General features: G+C 40.3%; 1 protein-coding gene across 1 annotated transcript in view; it reads right to left on the bottom strand.

The window, feature by feature from the left end:
- TTC17 (tetratricopeptide repeat domain 17) overlaps window positions 1-20,372 on the bottom strand; it is a 93,822-nt gene that overhangs the window by 9,034 nt on the left and 64,416 nt on the right. The window contains exons 17-21 of the mRNA XM_024209810.3: window positions 8,701-8,874; window positions 6,676-6,926; window positions 5,447-5,612; window positions 2,209-2,329; window positions 573-732 (exon numbers count right to left, since the gene is read on the bottom strand). Of these exons, the coding sequence (XP_024065578.2) occupies window positions 573-732; window positions 2,209-2,329; window positions 5,447-5,612; window positions 6,676-6,926; window positions 8,701-8,874 (872 nt within the window). The remainder of the gene's footprint in view (window positions 1-572; window positions 733-2,208; window positions 2,330-5,446; window positions 5,613-6,675; window positions 6,927-8,700; window positions 8,875-20,372) is intronic.

Below are 20,372 nucleotides of genomic sequence, written 5' to 3'. Positions count from 1 at the left end.
GCTTTTGTGTACAGTACAAATGCACTAGCTGGCAATGAGAACATGGCCCCTGAAGTACAATACTGAAATGTTGAAAACATGACAAGAGATGGAGTCAACATTTTGTGATCTGCTCAACATATATGGTAAATTTTTCTTTACATAACTTTGTTATTGGCAAAAGATCCCAGATTGACAACTCTAGCAACTGTTTAGCCACAGAATAGGTATAGCCTTGGTGGCAGTCACTAGACAAATTTCCTCTCTGGTGTGCATTAGAGGGACCACTTCTAGGAGTGAGAAGGTAGTTCAGTGTCCAGGGACCATTTGATTCTCATCTCTTTTGTTTAGAAAGCCAAAAGGGGAATTGATAATATGGTCTTTGATCTACTAAAAAATGAAGTGAGATCATCATTATTTGGTAGTAAGTTTGGTCATTCATTAGTACCCATGAGCAGTGAATCAGTGAGGAAAGGTTTGTTAGTCTATTACAAATCCTCGGAACCATCCCATCCTTGACATAAACCTCATGGTCTCTTGATCCTTAAAATCTCGGATAGCCTTCAAACAGCAATGTGAAGACAGAGGTGTACCTCTTTCAGCTGACTCTCTCCAGTGTAATGCAGGCTAGCCCGATTGGAGACCCCTTGCAGATGGTCCAAGGTGTGCATACTGGCAGGTAGATTGGGGCTGCAAAGGGGCTCCATGGCTGGTTCTTGCAGCTGTGTGGCAAAATCGATGTGCTCTGTAATGCTAGAAAGGAAGAAAAACAAGTTCTAAGTCATACACAGACCCTTCTGGTCAGGAGAGGGAGGAGTCAATTAACAAAAACAGCTTATGTAGCAGGTAAGAACAGGAGGAATTTGACCTTCACTTTGTAGACAAAATTCTAAAACAGCAGACTTCTTTGCTAACCCATTCTAGCTGATACTTGTCTGTCTTATTAGACTGCATAACTGAGTGGCATTATTGAACCATCTTCTGTTGGCGAGACAGAAAGTTTTCGAGCTTACACAGAGCTCTTCTTCAGGAGTGGCCGTTAACCACAAGCTAGTTTCCTTACAGCAGCAGAGTTGATATAGGTCACCAAGGATAGAGGCATATTGGTAGTTTTTCCATTAGCACTTCATACACGTATGATTATACAGATCATGCAACCCCCCCACCCCCCGCACCCCCAACCTGGCTCAGTGTTTACATTAGTTAGAGCAGGTTTCCAAATCCAAGACAGCTCACCCTCCTCTGTCTGACTAACCAATAGGTTTTATATTCTCTTCTGTGAAGGATGCAAATATGAAGGGGACTTGCAATATTACAGCATGGGCTAGGAAGGAAGGGAGGGAGATAGTCTATTTATTTTGACTTAACAGTCCTTTACAAGGAAAAGCCACCCAACAACAGAACACAACAAAAATTAAACTAACCAATACGTAAATCAAAAAAACCAAAACATACCCATGCAAACCCACAGCCTTTCTCCAAAGCCCTAGCAAATAGATGGCCTTTGCAGCAATCCCTGAACATCAACAGATTCAGACCATGGTGGGTATCAAGTTCCAGAATCGAAAGGCCCTGCTGGAGAATGACCTGCTGACAGCCTCCTCTCTATTATATCATTGGGATCTAATTCAGCACCTCCATTGACCGCAACTACAACACTATCGCTCACAGGCAGCACTCTCTCGGTCCTTAAACACCATCTGGAAACCAGCAGGCAGCCCAAGTAAACCTGGGAGCATTGGTGTCATGCTCACAAGATACTGTGCATAACTAACAGGCTGCACAAGAATGGATTTAAGGAGGAGCCTCATGTATATTGAGGTGACAGTCAGTGACAACAGTAACATGGTTTGTATTTGAGAGAAAAGGTCCTTGCCAAGTACAGATAGAAAATAGCCGCCCTGTTCATTGCTGCTATAGGACTGTCTGAAACAACTGAGGATCTACCACTACCCCTAAACTGCAAATGTGGGTGGCCCATGGGGACAGACACCCTCAAATCAAAGAACAAAGGGGCAGTCACAGTCCCCAGCCCTGCTGTTGGCTCCATGTTAAAGACTCACCTCCCTGGGTAGAGTACCATAGAGGTGGTATCAAGATTGGCTGAAGTCATAGTAGAGTTGCCATTTGCTTTAGCAGGCCACTAAGATGTTTGGCATATGTACATAATAAGACCATACAGCCACCCTACCCCGATTACTTGATTACGTTCACACGCATGATACTCACTCAATATTTTTAGCAGAAACAGCTAGCCATGTGCTGGCTACAGTAGTGAACTCCACCCTGCGGAGTTTCAAACACTCATCAGGACTTGGCCAGCCCAGGCTGCGATAGTCACGCCTTTTCCCTAGAAAGAAGCAGGCAATATCTTAAAAAAAAACAAGCTACAAAGATTCATTTTTAAAGATTTATAAAGGATCAGATTTACACAGCACTTTACACATGTAGAGGCATGTGAGGTATTCCCTGCCTCAAAGAGCTAAGGCCCCATCCTGCAATTGGATCCCTGTGAAAAGAGCCCCACACCTGTGTGGAACCCAGAGGTCTGCCTATGGTGATCTGATTGCAGGATCCGAGCCTAAATAGGATATGAAAGGCTGCAATGTATATGTTTAAAAACCTTTTTATTAATACCTTTCCACATCTGTAGTTTAAGAATAATTATTTTCTGGGTTACACACAAAAAAAGCAACGTGTTACCTGCATTTCTGCACTTGGAGTTTCTTGAGGTAAATTATTAAATAGAAAATATTACCAAGGAGGCGCTGAGCTTTCCTTGTCAGTTCTGCAACTACTTCCAGAACCAATGCAAATATTTTTTGATTATTATAGCCTCTGTTCTTCTTGTTTCAGGGTGAGATGGAATAATGTCAATATTTTTCAGGGAATAAAATTATTATTGATCATGATGGATGATAACTTTTACAGAGTCTTGCTTGCGGATCTAAGAGTACTTTAGAAACCATTAAGAAATTAAATCTCAGAACTTCCCATTAGGTAAATATTATTCTTCCCATTTTACAGATGAGTAAACTGAGGCAGGGAGATACTTTGTCCATGGTTATGCAGAAATCAGTGACAAAGTAAGGAATAAGACCAATGGGCCAAAACCCACTGAAGTCTTTCCACTGACTTCAGTGTGTTTTGGATCAGGCCTTAAGATTTCAGATTTCCTGTTTTAACCACCAGTCAATACTGTCTCTCACATGGCAGTTTCAAAACAAGTGGAGTGTATAAGCAGAAAAATATTTTAGCAGCTCAGCAAGAGGCTAACTATGCTGGCCCTATATGGTTCTAACTATTACAGTGCTTAATAACATCAACAATACTATGTAGAAAAAAAAAAGCAAGCAAGCAAAGAGCTAAATGCATTGCCTAGGCAGCATTTCAAGATCTATTTCTACTTACTTGATTTTCTTTCGCCATTTGGATCCAAATCTTACTGCCTACCCCTGCATGAAAGTGCTTTCCCTTTTTGCAAAATTAAAATAAATCTATTACATCAACTCATAGAAAACACTTTTATTAGAGGCCTGCTAAAGGAAGTTGTTCTCGGTGCATCACTGGGAAAAGTCATGCCAGGGTAATCATTTCTTAGCATGTCAGTACTCTGGAATGCATTTCACTCTTAAGTATTCAGTAGTTCACATGGACATTTCTGAGCCCCCCTGCTGGTGGTGGTGGTGATCATCTCACTGAGGAATGATAATATATAACAAGAGAAAGGATGGTCTGCTGGTTAGGGAGCTAGCCTGGGACGTGGGACATCTGAGCTTATTTCCCTGATCTAGCACAGATTCCTTCGTGACCTTGGGCATGTCACTTTGCCTCTTGGTGCTTCAGCTCTCCATCTGTAAAATGGGGATAAATAGTATTTCCTACCTCACAGGTGTATTGAAAGGATAAATATATTAAAGAATATGAGATGCTCAGATACTACAGTAACGGACACCATACAAATACCTAAGACCGAGATAGCTAGATAATATTTGTGAGCTCAGCATTATGGGGGAGTGTAAGGTCACAGGTACGATCCAAATTTCCAACCTGCTTAGCCTCAAGTAATCTTTACTGTTTGAATATTAAACAAATCCAAGTCTTCCAACTGCTAAAATGGGAGCTTATTAAAAGGTGCATAGTAGAACCTTCAAGGTGGCCTCCTAAGTCACAAGGTCAAATCCACCCCAATTGGTCAAAGTCAAAAAGTTTCCCTGAGCCAATGGCTCATTGACACAACATGGTCCAGGCATGTCGGTTTCATAGCGAACAATACACTATGGAGTGATGTGGCCAGCATCATGTCCAACTGCTTTGACTGTCCTAGTCCAATGGATCAGGTACCCATTTTGCAGCTGGGTGAACTGGAGGTGGCCTTTAAGTCTGAGATTGAATTAGACTCAAACCCACAACCTTCAGGAGTGTAGCTGAGCACCTTACCCACTCGGCCATCCCACCTTTCAACTGGTCAGTGACTAAAATTTGTTGCAATAAGGCAGCCCTTTGCTTGAAAAAAACAATATGTCTAGCATCAACTCTGCAACATTACCCAAGTACAACACTCTCTAGACTCCATGTCTGCTGAAATCCTCCCCATACCTTCACTTCATCTCATCTTGACTATTTGAACTCTCTCCTCTATGGCATCCCCAGGCTCCAGGCGCTTCCGATTCCAGCATGTGCAGAATACCACTGATACCTCCTGTGGTGGAGGCACACCTTCACACTTGGGTCAAGCCTATCTTACAGATCTTGCTTCTTTCTATTTTCCTCCTGCATTCCCTCTCTGCTCCCTAGCACAACCTTAATCTCTCTCTCTTCACCTTACTTCACCTCAGTTGGTGCAAGAGTCTTCTCTTCTGCAATTCCTACCATCTGGAACAGATGTCTAGTCATTGTTTCAGGCCATCACCAGAGAAAACATAGTAAAAATAAAAACTCAGTAGTACTTTGTGACTGGGACCACATTTGGTTTTTATCTCAGAATGTAAAGTCCTTGGGGCAGGGATTGTTCATTATATCAAATGTATCTCATACTGTGTCTGTCACCGGGGTATCTGAACATTCAAAAATGCTGTGCACTTCAATGACACCAGGTAAATACGACGACGACTACTACTACTACTAACTTCTCCACCTCATTATCTCTCTGGCTTCATTCAAATATTGCCCCAAAACATCTTTCCTCCCTTGCTTTTTCTCCTCTCAAGTTTTCTCTATTATTTTTCATTTTACCCCCCAAAGTGTGTTGGGAAACAGCTGAGGTGAAAGATGCTATATAAAACACAACTGTACTCTAGAAATAGGGGCTCCTAGGAGAATTTTAATGGGACAGAATTCTAATTGTGCCACTTATTCATATAGACCGAAATATACCTCTATAATCTCACTATTATCCATTTGATGTATTAATACAATGGAATGTGAGGCACTGAGGGATTTGCTTTCCCTGAAAACAATAATTTACCTGGTGGTCCAGGGGAGGGTATCTTTGGGCCACTGATCTCCAGTGCCATTTGGTAAAGGTTTTCATCTTCTACATTAACCCCTTCCTCTCCATTTCTCCCAGGGGGCTCCTGAAGATCCAAGCTTTCTGCTTTTGGTTTCTTTAAACGTTTGACCTGGAATGTGATCTGTAAAAGAATAACATTGGTAGGGGTAACTGTGACAAATTATACCATATTGCACACATGAATCCTCTAATGTATTTCATTTGTGTATGTGAGAGAGAAAGTCCATTTAATTGCTACAGAACTGGAACACTTTGCTTTTTGTTCTGTTCCTAGCACCGTCAAAATGGACATCAGGTATCTTCACACTAACTAGACCTTTCAGTTAATATTGTACCCTTCCTTTTATATTAATTTGCCATTGGGGGTAAAAGTCCGAGGCCAGTTAAAGCAGAATAGCATTTTGTTTTTTAGTTTTTTGAATGCATCAAGGTAGATTTTTTTTTTTAAAAAGACCATTGTTTATTAATGTTTTTCATGTTGTTGTCATGGTCCCAGGATATGCGAGAAACGAGAGTGAAAATCTTTTATTGGACCAACTTCTGTTTGTGAAAGAGACAAGCTTTCACATTCCACAGAGCTCTTCATGAGGTCAGAAAAATACCTAAAGAAGAGTTTTGTGGAGCTCAAAAGCTGCTCTCTCATCACAGTAGTAGCTCTAATAAAAGTTACTTCAGCTGCCATGTCTCTCTAAATTTATGAATGTATTTATCAAAATGAATTCAGTTCTGGTAAGTGCCAGATCTGAGAGCACAGGAGAATGAAATCCTCTGCCTGCACAATGCAGTGCAAATTTCATTCCCATTCACCAGCAGTGAGACTCAACCATTGCCTAGGAGGGCCTGGACTGCCCCAAAGATAAGAGGTGTACTCAGGCTCCATGGTTCATTCAATACTTGGCCTCTTTGCTACCAATAAAGATGTCAATTAGTAACAATGCTGGTGGCAGTTTTGTCTGTTAGGAGGTGAACTGAAACTACCAACTTATTTCTCATAGGCCATCAACCAGCTCTCAGGTGGTCATGTTTTTTGGTCCAGGAAAGACTGGTGACCTAGAGTTTAAAGGCTCTGAATGCCAGGCTGAACTGGTCAGCCTCCCTTCAAACCATCATTGTTGCAGTCATAGTAAATTAGGATCTGACTTATGAATGCTACTAAACTATATCTTGCAAATGAGTGCTCTTACCCATTCAGCTTCATCATCATCTCCACAATCTCCAAAACAGGAGCTAGCCAGTCCATCCTGAGAACCTGTCTTTAGAACCCGGATTCCCTGCAAGTCCATCCGACGACCTTTCACCTCCAGTGCCCCCTCAAAGGCTTCGAGAGACCAGGAATTTTCAAACTCGTCCACCAAGGCCAACATCTCTTCAGACATCTGAGCATCTCCCAAACTCTCCACCCCTTCTGTGTCATTGCTTTCTGCAACAACTGTGTCTGAAATTAAATGTCAATAAGTGTCACCAAAATTGTGTGTTACAATAGTACCCAAAGGCAGTACAAAGGTATATTACTGTTCTATGCCTCAAGTCTTCTACCTGTGCAAATATGATGCAGACCATCTAAGACCTTTAATTAAAAAAAGTAAACACCATGGATAATTCAAGCGAGGAACTTCCTACAATTTTTAAAAATCACCATTTCCACTTGCTGAGGGCTGGAAAACTGATTTACTTCAAACACCCTGGCTTGTTAAAGTTCTTCAAAACTGTTGAGTTACTCGGGTTGATTTGTTATTATAGGGCTGCTCATGAAAGCTGGATTGATGACAATATTTTGTTTTAATAAACAGAACTGAAATATTTCATTTGACTAAATTCCCTTCCTCACCATGAACACATGCATTCACACAAAGGACTCTGCAAAGTGACATAAGCAAACAAGGCTTAGGTGAAATTTAGACCTTGCTATGACCATGACAGTTGTGCTCTCAGTACCAACTTCTCATTTATTTTTTCAAAATCAGAAGTATTGAATAGGAAGATCACTGCTCACTCACTGTGCATCACAAATGGACAGAAGCTATTGGAAAGTCTTTATGAAAATATAAGTCTTCCCATAATGATGCTTCATCAATTGCTGATTCAAAAGTGGGCAACTCTAGATCAATTCTCATTCTTCTTCTCCCGGTCCATGACAATTCTTTGTTTCAGTGGGAAGACAGACAGCTGCTTCTCTGTAGCTTTCTGAGCTCGAGCACTGACATGGAGTAAACCTCGCCATGTCCTGATCTTACCAACTCTGTCTTCCTCTCTCCACTTTTATCTAGTACAGTTGATTCAGGAATTATCCAGGTGCAAATGAGATGGGTATACAAATCAACAGTGTCTTCTAGGAAATAGTATCCTTAAATCTGGACTATACCCTACTCTCTGGGCTTTTACTTGTAACCTAATGCTTTTTGCTGTTAGGCTTGAGGAAGAAGAGTAGGGAACAGAATATGATCTGTTTTAAAGGTTACGTATTTCTCTTCCTCTCTCTCCCTGTAAAACTGTTAACAGGAATAAGGAGACGAAATAAGAAGTTTTCAAATGCTACAGAGTAAAATGTTATCTATTTCAGCAGTTTACCCCATTACTACTGTGTTTCATTAGGGAAAGTAAAAGGGAGGAAAACTCACAAGGATTGCTGTCTGAGGCGCTCAAAATCTGAAGGGTGTTAAATATTAATGCACACAATTCTCTAACTTTTGTGTCATGCAGGGGATTGCTTTAAGGCCTTCTACAGTACACCCCTAGTAAAACTCGCATTAAAGAGGCAGAATGTGTCAAAGATGCTTCACACACTATTTTAAAAACTTTATAACTTCTTAAAGGTTTCATTATTATTTCACTTTGGGAGGAGCAGCAGTTCGAGAAACAAGTCATGTTCCAGTAAGTGAGAATACTGTACACAGGCTCTGGTTTTGCTCACACAAACTAAAAGAAACCGGGCACTTGAGAGGTAAAAGAAACTCAGTCATAGCCTTGGTCTGCAGCACCTTTAATTTGTCTGCTATTTGGGAAGGACTTGAAAGATCAAATAAGAAATCAACTGAATTAAGAAATAGACTTTCTTCTGTCTTGTCATAGGTGTTTCATCCTTGAGGCAAGCAAAACTGGAGAGCACATCTATAGGAAGGAAAACAGCTCTTCTGAAAAGGAAGCCAGGCTTGAAGTGTAGAAAGTGGCTCATTGTCCAAGCATGCACCGAAATTCCAAGGCTGACTTACTTTCCAGTCTCAGGGAGGAAGGGTCTCCTGTTGAACTCTGAACAAAGGCTTGTGGATCTTCTTCTATATCTCCCTCAGAGTTTTCTTCCTCAGCTGTTATTACAGACTCTTGGGGGTCACCAAAGTACTTCTGCTTGTCATGGCTGCCATCAGGGTTTCTCTCATGACAGTGGCCTGTAAAAAACAGAGAAAGATACACACACATTATAAAACAGCTTCCTCTGGACACATCATCTAATACAAACCCTGAATTATTAAGGAGCAGAAGCAACAATCCAGAGATGACATTCCACCCCTTTCCTTCTTCTCCTACATAGAGACAAATAAGCCTATCCTACAAGGTACCTCAACTCAATGAGACTTTAGTGGGAGTGCAGAGTGCTAAGCACTTTGCTAGATCAGGCCACTAAAAGTTACAGAATACAAGAATCTCAGATGCTTAATCTACTCTGATTTTCTCTTTCATTAGTAGCCCAGTTTCTTCTCCTGGAAGATTACTGGAGCAACTAGTACCTGGGGGAAAAAACACTGGGTGCTAACTTGGATGTATATTTCTGAAGCACGATTTAGTCATGTTATTACTATTAACATAAGCCAAAATCATAAATTCATTAAGTTGAGAATTTAACTCAAAATTCAGAACTCCTTGGTGTCGGCATACAGGTTTGGAAGCACAGAACTCATTGAAGACATAAAAGGACTACACAAAATGTCTGGGAGAAATTTCACAAAAATCAGACCCAGAAGGAAAGACAGTAATGAGCATAGACAGAGCAATGTATCCTGCACTATGACTATACTGCTCTCTTGACATTCTTAGGTAAAACCCCAAAGTAAACAAACAATGGGATTAAATGTTAACAGAGTCTGAAAAATACCCTGAAATAAAGAGTAGCCACTTAAGAATCTAACCACAAACTTGTAACAGCATTTTCAATGTCTAAAGTACAACCACAGATCTCAAATGCTTTACCAAGGTTAATTAACAGTAAATCTCAACCTTCCTACCTTATGCACTTATCTGACCCTCGTTACAGTAGTATCTGAGCACCTAGTATATTTTATCTATCAATGTAAGGAATCAAATGCCCACCCCTCACAAAACCCCTGTGAGGGGGCGAAGTGCTATTATCACCATTTTACCACAGCTGGGTAACTGAGGCACAGAGAGACTAAATGACAAAGGAAATCTGTGTTGGAATAGGGAACTGAGCCCAGGTATTCAGAGTTTCAGACTAGTGTCCTGTCCTAACCACTGGACCTTTCTTCTTGTCTCCTATGAGTGTTTACAGATGAATATACTTAGAGGCGAAATAGTGAATCAGTGGCAGAGTTGGAAATAAAATGCAGGAGTCCTGAGGCTCAGTCCCCAACTCTGTCCTCAAAGATGCTAGCTACATTGCTTAATACATTATGGAAAGTGCACTGACTCCACAGTGATGGGTGCGGTAATAAGCTCCTGAACAGATCAGTGGTTTTCAACCTTTTGCATACAGTTTTAGGATCTCCTTCCGACAAAGACAGAGATAGAGAAAGGGAGGATGGTTGTTGACTTTCAGACTGAAAAACCATGGAACAGATCATGCCGTCTCCAAAGCTTATTCTAAAGTTCCAGTATCAAAGAGTTTCTCTGTCTTTGTAGAAAAAATCCAATAATTTGATTTTCAGAGGTACTGAATACTCTCAGGTCCCACTGAAACAGTGGGAATTGTGGGTGATCAGAACCTCTGATAATCAGCTCACACATTTTTACTGGGGAGGCGCACACACACAAAAAAAGCGCTAGATCTGAAAGCCTCCTAGTGACAGTAAATATTTACTGCTCTTTAGCTTTTCAGCTGTATACTGAGATGTTGGCTAAACTAAATTATTTTATGAAATGGGTGAATGATGAAACAAAATGGAAAGACTAAACTTTATAAACTGCTTTAACATCTGCCATACAATTAAATTCTTTCTGGTTTTCACATTTTACTGCTTTCACCAGTCATTGTATCTCTGCCTTTCCCCCTTCTACTCCCCCCCTTCAATGAAAATTTAATTGGTTTCATCTTTTTAAATCTCTGCAATACGCAGAGAGCTTCATGTGTAATTTATAAGAAATGGTGTGCACAGGATCCCAAAGCTGAAATTAGTCCTTCCGGCTGACATCAAAACCAGACTGACTTTGATGCAAGTCAGGTGCATTCTAAGAATATGATGCCCTTCAGCGGAGGGAACCTTGGTCAACTTAGCATTCTGATGAAGAAGAAGAAAGCAGAAGAGACTGAGGTACAGACAGATTTTTTTTTAAAAACTACTATTTTAAAATAAAAAAACCTGGGAACAGCAGGGGAAAAATACTAAGACATATTTAAAAGAATTACTTAAGACTAGCATCGTTAATATTAATTTACAAACACTGACAGCTAAAAACAGACTGCATGAGAGTGCTGGTTTCTTGGGATCAGAAGTGCTGCTATATATAGAAAGCCAAGTGGCCTAATTTTTTTAATTACTGCTTCCAGTTGCCTGGCATCACTGGAGAAGAGAGAAGCTAGTTGAAACCAAAGATCTTTGCAGATTGGATCAAGTTACTGATGCTGGTGAAAAGTCTCAAGTTCGAACTTTAAATCCTCTGCCCCCAATGATGGGTGTCAGAAGAATAACTGGAGAACATGGGGTTAGAAGAATGGACTAAAAGGTACTAACATAGCCCAGAAGCATGTGATCATTCATGGGCTGTAGACTTTTATTATTAATTATTTATATTACTATAAGATCTAGGACCCCCAGTCACAGATCAGAACTCCATCGCATCAGGCACTGTACAGACAGATTAAAAAGACAGTTCCTGACCAAAACCCAGGTGTACATTTCCAACCTTTCTCCTGTATTCTAGTTTCCAATGGGTGTCTATCTGAATTTTGAGTGATGGGTTTTGCTATTTCTTCACAGATCTTCACATGGCTGGTATTATATGAAAACTAGTGACCTGGAGATGTGCAATAAACTAGTTACTCTGAAAAGTGACTATAAAAATGTCACTTTCTTACTCAGCAGATCTGTTGTGTGTGTGGAGCTGCTGCTGATAAAGCTAAGGCAGAACACAGGATTCTATTCTACCGTGTGTAATACCGACAGAATTGTTTACTAAGTTCCAGTCAGTTACATCTGTGTTACACTGACGATAAAGAGGTTGCATAGGTGATACTAGGTTGTAATTTGGCCTGCCAGGCCTTTATTATAGGTTTTGATGTAAGAGAAGGGGAAAAAATAACCCAAATTGATTCTTCAAGTCAAGCTAACTTTGCAGAACTAGAAATTGGAGGGTAAGGGGGAAGCTCTTTACCTATAAAGTGAGTCCACTTAATGGGAAAATCAGGGACACATTAAGTATGGGAATCCTCAGTGATTTGATTTGAAAGTCACTTGTGAGTAGAAGTGTACATCAATTGCATTGATGTTCTGTTAGTTGCCACATCTGTGTTTATTTTCCTTCCATCCCCGTAATTCATTGATAGGCCGTGGGCATACAATGACGAACACTAGGCTAGCAATAATTATGGCTGTTTCTTTCCACACTTCTTAGAGAAATGGTATAAGCATTTCCCTCCTCATTCCCCACGGTATCATGTTATAAAATTCATGTTTATGGCATGGTTTTTCCAGATGAAAGTCTCAACCCACCAGATAAATGGTGCTAGAAACAATCATGTGTAATCATGGTTGACACTCGCATGATTTCAAATGCTAAACAGAACAGGCTCATTTCATTTGAATTAATAGAACTGCAGTATGCAAATACTCTGAAGAGAGAAGGTATCTAACTTGGAACTTACATGCCCCCATTACCATAGTATGAGTACCTGATTGACTGGGATACCCTGAAGACAGGGCCATCGCTCAATGAGCCAAGCTGTTTGTAGGGCAGCAGCGGAGAATGCATACAGGAGTACCACGAAGAAAGGGAAGGGATCAGAGATGTCAGAATGTCCTCTTTTAATTGATATGTAAGGCCCTCTCCTCCACCTATTCCCTCCTAAACATTTCTTGTCATGCCAAAAGGGGATAGGTGGCACTTAATAACAAATATACCAAGTATCAAAACAATGAAACACTCCCTATATCACTTTACATTGCAATTACTTTGGAGACAACTGTGCTTGTGTTTGTAGAGTACCTACTACAATGCAGTCCTGATCTTGATTGGGGCCTCTGGGTATTACTGTAATAAAAATTTTAAACAATAGGAAGAAGACCCGTTAGATCTTCCATTCTCCTTAGCACAAGCAGATAAACAGCACTGAAAAGAAAGGGAAGGAAGGAAAAGAGTAGTACAGCAACAAAGAGGAAAATGGGGAAGGATGATTTCAGCCTCTAGCAGTGATTGGAATGCACATTTGTGCATGTGTGGTGATAGAAAAAGGGTAGTGAGCAGGAGAAGGGGAGGAGTTGCTGAGAGGGCAAGCACTGATCATCCCATCCTGGGAAGAGCTAAAAGAGTTGTATGTGTATTATAAACTGCAACTCAAGTAACCAGGCTTCGCTAGAAGATAAAAATCATATTTGGGGCAAAATATCCATCTCTTATTTGTTAAGTCAAAAACTTTTTTGTGAACAGTATAGAATCAAACACAAAGACAGTCCCTGCCCCAAAGAACTCGTATGCATAAAAGACTGTATGACTTGGAAAATGCAGAGGTTTTCATTAATTATTACTGTTGGCTTATGCCTTGTGGGTCTCATGGAAGAAGAGTGTTCAGAAGGGACTCAACCATGGAGTCAAACTTTTGACACTAACAGCAATGAAGTGATTCAAACTCAGATATCATAAAATCTAAATTAGTCACCAATAATGCTGTTTGTTTACTTCTTGCATTACACTTGCCATGGACAGCAATGGTACATTGCTTATTTTCACAGCCTGATTCTCATATAGCATCTCCCAGCCTTGGGCTAGTAACAATGTAGGCGAATCAAAGTGAAAACATACACAGGTTTTCATTTTTAAAGCATGTAGTTAATTATAGGAATGGAATCTATGCTGTGTTTTTATTCGTGGCTTTTTGGTTCACGGATTACAATGTTGCCAAGCTTCAATATTTTATCGTGAGTCTCATGATATGTAGTGTTTTTCTGAAGTCCCAGCTCCTGGCTTCATGTGATTACATAAGAATCTCAGCTTTCATTACAAAATACAATTAAAAAAGTTTCTAGCACTCATGGCTGCAAAGAAATGCTTGCAAACATGAACTATAAAGGTTCCACCATCACCACAAGTCAAACAACAAGGACCCAACCTGCATTAATTTTTAAAACCAAGATTTTGGGGGGGCCTGACTTATTATTTTACCTAGCTAAGGTGTCTGAGAACAAGGGTTTCCTTGTTAAATAAAACCACTGCAGTGTAACCAGACAACCCCAGCACAGTGGGAAGTCAATCTAGTGAGTGTGTGTCAGGGTACAGAACAGACTGATGCAAGTGCTAATAAAAGAAAATTAATCCCATACTTGTGCACTTGGATTTACTTCCACAATATAGTACACCTTGCAGTGAATTTAGTATAGTTCTATTGCATAACTCAAGTGTTTCTTTCATTGTCAGAGCAGCACACCCCTATGCTTCCCAGAGATGGAAATGCTACTCGGTAGATAGGCAAGTCCAACTGTAAATATTTGAGGAATGTTACACTATAAACTGCATCCCGTTTAACCTCACTACCAATTGCCTATATAGAACCACACAGTTAGATAGTGTATTGCCAGCTAACAGTAAGAGAGAGAACATGTACATTACTCAGTCTCACATGAAAACTAGTGAAAATTCATGGATCTCAGGAAGGTTGGTTTAAGGAGACACTCACTACTAGGGTGTCTACAAATTAAAATTTAAAACTGAAGATTTTAGATATAGCCACCATACAACTGAAATTTCAACGCAATATATCATCATTTATCATGTTTACAGGCCCAGAAGTGTGTTTGGTGCTTTACAGAACAAACAGGATGGAAGATATGGTTCATGCCTCAAAGAGCTTATAATGTAATTTAGTACTAGTGAGCCTACCACCAACAATACCATCATGGGTGGTGATCCTGGCAGTCTCAAATTATCCAGGTTTTGGATCCAGCAAGCACTTGGAAAGGCGATCTCCATGTAAGTGGTATGCGTGATTCAGTCGGTGGCACTCTTCTCTCTACATCAATACTGAACCAACGTCCCAGCATGATGTCAGGAGCAGTTGTGCTGCTAGAGGTGACATCTTTCAGGTGAGATATAAAACTAAGGCCTTGACCTCTTACAGTAATTAAGATTCCCACGGCACCTCCTATAAGAGTTGCAGTGTTAAATCCAGTGGTTATGATTCGGGTGATTACATTCTACATCTCTGAATACTTCCTGCAGTTTCAGGTGGATATGATATTCAGTTTCTTAAAATTTTGTGCACTATTAAACAGCTGCTATTTTTCATCCCACTTTTCAATCTACTTTTCAGTTACGGGTGATTTACTTTTGTACGCCATTTTGGTTACAAAACACGTTGAGACCCTTTGGAGTGAAAAGCGGCAGAGTCCTGTGGCACCTTATAGATTAACAGATGTATTGGAGCATAAGCTTTCGTGGGTGAATAGTCACTTCGTCAGATGCATGTCTGAGTATTCACCCACGAAAGCTTATGCTCCAATACGTCTGTTAGTCTATAAGGTGCCACAGGACTCTTTGCTGCGTTTTATAGATCCAGACTAACACGGTTACCCCTCTGATACTTGACACCTTTGGAGTGAAGACACACTAGTAGTATAAGATAGCATTAGTTATTAATTAAATTAACTGAATAGTGTGCAATCTTAGTTAAAAAGAAATAGTCTTTGCAGAAACTAGAGAATAACCAGAGCCTCAGATGGCATAAGACAGCATAGCTCCACTGACTTCAGTGCAGTCACGCTCATTTAACATTAGCTGGGATTTGGCTCTAAACACCTATCAGCATCCACACCATCCCATTTGGCACTGCGTTGCCTAGTGTTTCTTTATAGAACAATACATATTTACAATATTATTAAAAAACACACCATCCTGAGTTCTGTTAGCACAGAGCACAAAGTGAGACACACTTACTGAGCAAGCTGGGACTACAGCGTCACCAGTGATTCTTTCTGATGGCATGACCTAGCCTTCCTGAAATGGCTACAGAGAATCCTGCTCCAGGACTGACATTGAGGAGGTTATCGTTTGCTATTTTACAGCACCCAAAGGTGTGCAAGACAAGGCCCCTGCCCTAGAGAGCTCGCAATCTAGCCTTGAGATGAGCTACAATGAATAAAGGAAACAAGCAGCAGGGAAGGGATGGAATAAGGAAAGATGCTATGATCATGGGGCTTCCCAACATTGTTATGGGTGTGTCTTAGTGGGTCAGTTAAAAAAAATTAAAATAAGTAAATGAGGAAGATAAAGCAATAACAGACTGCTGCCAAGGACTACAGTTGGCATCCAGCATTCGCAGGTAGCGAAGGACATAAGGTTTCCTTCTCCAGTGGAATACTGCAAAGTCAGCTCAGTAGCAAATGTTTAACTGAATAGCTCTCCTTTCCTGCTCTCCATTTCTCTGCTGCCTGGTCACTGCTTTGGACCTAACTTGCTGGATGTGCACTGTACTCCTGAAAGCATAGGCTACGATTTCTAATGGCTGCTTAAGTTGTAGAACTCTCAAATATTATTGAAGAGTTAACATCAATGAAGAACTCCAAATTCAGATTAGTTTAATCTTAACTCTTTTCATTACTTCATACAGAAAGGTTGTTCACATTTACAGGGTGTTTTTTTTTTTTTAAATGTGAACACTCCCCTACAAAGTTGGAAGCTTTCAGTCAATAGTATTTGCAACAGTACCTATGATTCAGATGCAAAAGCTAAACAACCCTCCTGAGTGGTGACAAGTGAAAGGTAATTTTTTTTTAAATTGTCAATTATAATTTAAACTGTTAGTAGTAAACTCCTTCTTTAGGTTACCTGACAGTGGTCTTTAGTCACGTGGCCTGGGGTTTGCAAAAGCACTCCATGCTGGCCTAAGTCTGCTCCCATGGAAGTTAATAGTTTCATGTGAGCAAAGTTAGGCCAACACAGAGTTATTCTGAACATCCCACCCACATACACCAGTGTGTAGACTGCATCACAACATGTTGTGCCTTATGCAAACAGAACAAGCCACCTCATTCTAATTTTACAATGAAGTATGTAAACTTCATTCTTTTTATTACATTATCCCAGTAACAGGTTTTCAATTAAGAGAATTATTGCATAGTAAATCAGTCTTCAATTGTAGGAAAATATTTTGTTTTTTAACCTGGGGGTAGCCAAAAAATTCATTTAAATTGGCTTAGCTATAGATTTATTTTTAAAACTAACCATAAATCTCCCAGTACAGCAGTTTTTATGATGAAGGCTTTTAATTTATTTATTTTAACAGAGATGCTGTCTGATATAACCAGATTTCTTGTTCATGTTAAGTGATGGCAATACCTCACCATTGCATAATGGACCTATCCCTGATGAGTACAGCACCACAAATTGCCCTTATGAAATATAAACCAACAATAAATAAAACATGAAAAGAAATATTGAAGAGGAAGATCTGCCTCTTTAAATTTGTATGTTGTGTGGTTTGAAAGGGACACACACCAAAACAACATACCCTCGGAGAATCCATTGGGCTGCTTTACAAACAGTGTAGCGAACTCTTTAAAAAAAAAATCCTCTTCAATAATTAAGGGGGGAAAGAAGGACAAGAGGGGACCTAGCTATATTAAATCACCGCACACCCTCCCTTTCTTCTCCTTGCTCTCACTGGCTACAACAGAAGCTCGTTCTTTATGACGTGGGTATAGAAGCCACAGTGTGCTCTCAGAGCTGTCTGGGAACGGGGCCCAAACATGGAAGAAGGTATCTAAATTTAACTCTCCATCCCCGTCAGCAGATAAGAGAGACTAGAAAATGAGATTAGCAATGCCCTCTCAGGGTGCTCCAGTGCTACATATAGAGCTGCAGGTTAAGCAGCATTATGGCCTGAATTTCAATTAGTGCCTAAAAAATTACTTGATTTCCTTTGGAGAAACGGGGGGAGAGAGAGACACACACACAAGTTCAGAATGCTGATGGCTCGTCCTCAGTGAGTTCTCCTATGTACTTGACTCTGCATTTGCTAAATAAAAATATTTAAAATTAAAAACACTATTACTTTTCTCTCCACATGGCTATGTCAGTTCATAATCACATAACAGACCATTCAGCTCACTTGTGAGACGGACCCCACCATTGGCTGCAAGCAGTGAACTTCCTGCAGGGGGTCTGATGACAACTTTTGACCATGGGCTGTATTCTCCTGTCATTACCACAAATCAAGGCGAAAGAGATCCACTAAGTTCAAATTAAAAAGAAGTCTACCCAGAATTACTTGTCCTCACTTTTTATAAAAGAGTCAGGTCTGGTCTACACACAGATTTTGTATATGTGTAACTATTTCGGCCAAAGGTGTGATTTTTTTTTTAAAACCAAAATAGTTGTACTAGAATAAAAATGCCGTTATACTGCTATAGCTTATTCTCCTTCCTGTACATGAGTAAGTTATATGGGTATAAGCACCTTTTTACCCCCTGTGACCAGTGGTGTCTGGGACAGCCCTCACTTGAAATGCCAAAGTCAGGACAGGCTGCAAAAGGGAGAGCAGATACTTCCAAGACTGGTGGGTAACACTGAAGTTATTCTCCTCAACCAGTCACAAACTGTGCTTCTGATCCCCCACGCTGGTTATCAAGAAGCAATAAAGAAACACAGCCCCCTTTATTGCATTTCAGTTTTCTGGCTACCAATCTGCACCTAGGTCCAGTACAATGAGAAGTTATTTTAAACTCTGCTCACATATACAAAATGTTCCTCTGACCCCAAAGGCTCAGTCACGCCACCAGGTCAGTATAGGTTTGGATTTTACCCAAAATATCACGCTGCCAGCCAATCCTTTAGAGTCTAAAACTAAAGGTTTATTATAAAGAAAAAGGAAAGAACAAGAAGAGAGATGTTAAATTGTAAAACAGACACATACGTACAAAGACTTCAAAGTCCATATATCGGCTTTCTAGTAGTATTGGTGAGTTTGCTGGCTTGAAAGTCCCTATGGAATACACCCAGAGCTTGGATGGGTCATTCAGTCCTTTGTTCAAAGCTTCAGTTTGTAGCAAAGTTCCTTCAGAGGTAAGAAGCAGGACTGAAGACAAAATGGAGAAGATGCAGCTTCCTTTTATTATAGTCTTTTGCCATGTGGCCTGTGCTTCCTTTGTTTCCAACACAAGCTGCCCAGCACATGGCTTGGAAGCCTTTTCTGTCCATAGGCATGTCCATGCATTCCTTGCTGAGTCATAATGTGTATCCTCTGTTTTCTCTCAACGGGCCATCAAGCAAGCTAAGTAGTGCTGATGCCAAACTATCCGGGGGTGTCACCCAGCAGCATAGCACAAGTTTTGAAACACAGACATACGTATCTATAACCCATAATGCAAAGGTGATATAAACGTATAAACAAGATCATCATATTTGGCAATGTATAACATTTTCAGATATCTTACAAAGCATATCTGGCATAACTCATTGCAATTTTACAACATTGCTATTCACAATCTCCCGAAGTGTCCCCCAGATTCCATAGAGTGTCACACACCCCACGCAAAATTGATGCAGAAAGGGGTGTCCCTAGACACTGCTGAATGCATCACAAGAATGTTCCATTCTAGGTCCTATATTATTACACTTCCAGTTTACATCACAAGTATTAGGGTACAACAGAAATAGTTTATCAAAATTCTATTTGACTAAATCAGGCTCTTTATATACAGCTTCTTTCTTTTTTGAAAGTATCCTCTCTCTGATGTTATTCTAATATAGACATTAATGCTTTCAAGGGTGGAACTGCCTTGGCATTTAGTTATGAACATCATTATGTGGTGTGCCTCAATTTCCCTTTCTATACAGCAGACTGGATTTGTTAAGGTTTTTCTGCTGTGCCAAGTTTCAAGAATGCTTACATGTACCAGTCATACCATTTTACTGTTACAAGGCTTTTTAGCATACAGTGTGTTTTCAGGTATCATCCCCAATATGTTTACAGGCTTTTTATCAAAGTCACACACATGGCACCCTTTTTTACCAGGGTTCACATCAAAATCAAATACATCAGAAGGCTTAACCTTAACAGCAACACCAAATTTGTTACAAGTCAGTATTTATAAATATTTTGGTCATACCATGCCTCATGTCTCACTGAATCCCATGGCTGACCAGGTGTGTCCTTGTGCTACCAACTATGGGGCAAATCTTCCCCCTCTCATCAGCCAGGTAGATTGTATCAACCCAACAAACTGTGGCTTTCTCCATACAGTGATTCACCTTGAGTTAACTCAATCAACTCACTTCCACACCCATCAGTTGCAGCAAACTGCTTGCAAAGACTACTCTGAAGATTTTTCTCTTTAGGAATCTTTCTAAACAGTCCATCTTTTTTCTGTTCTACAGAAGCATTGCTCTGTGGAGCCACAACAAACTCCCTCTGAGTTTCACTTACACCCAGAATCACCTCTGGAACATTAAGAGGATTTTCACATAACTCCCCTTCAGGCAATCTGCTAAACTCCATGGTTTAAGG

The sequence above is a fragment of the Terrapene carolina genome, unplaced genomic scaffold (genome assembly GCF_002925995.2).
Source record: "Terrapene carolina triunguis isolate 2854851 unplaced genomic scaffold, T_m_triunguis-2.0 Scaffold96, whole genome shotgun sequence".
NCBI lineage: Eukaryota > Metazoa > Chordata > Testudines > Emydidae > Terrapene > Terrapene triunguis.
The sequence above is the reverse complement of the archived record's forward strand: the minus strand, read 5'-3'. Positions and strand labels throughout refer to the sequence as shown.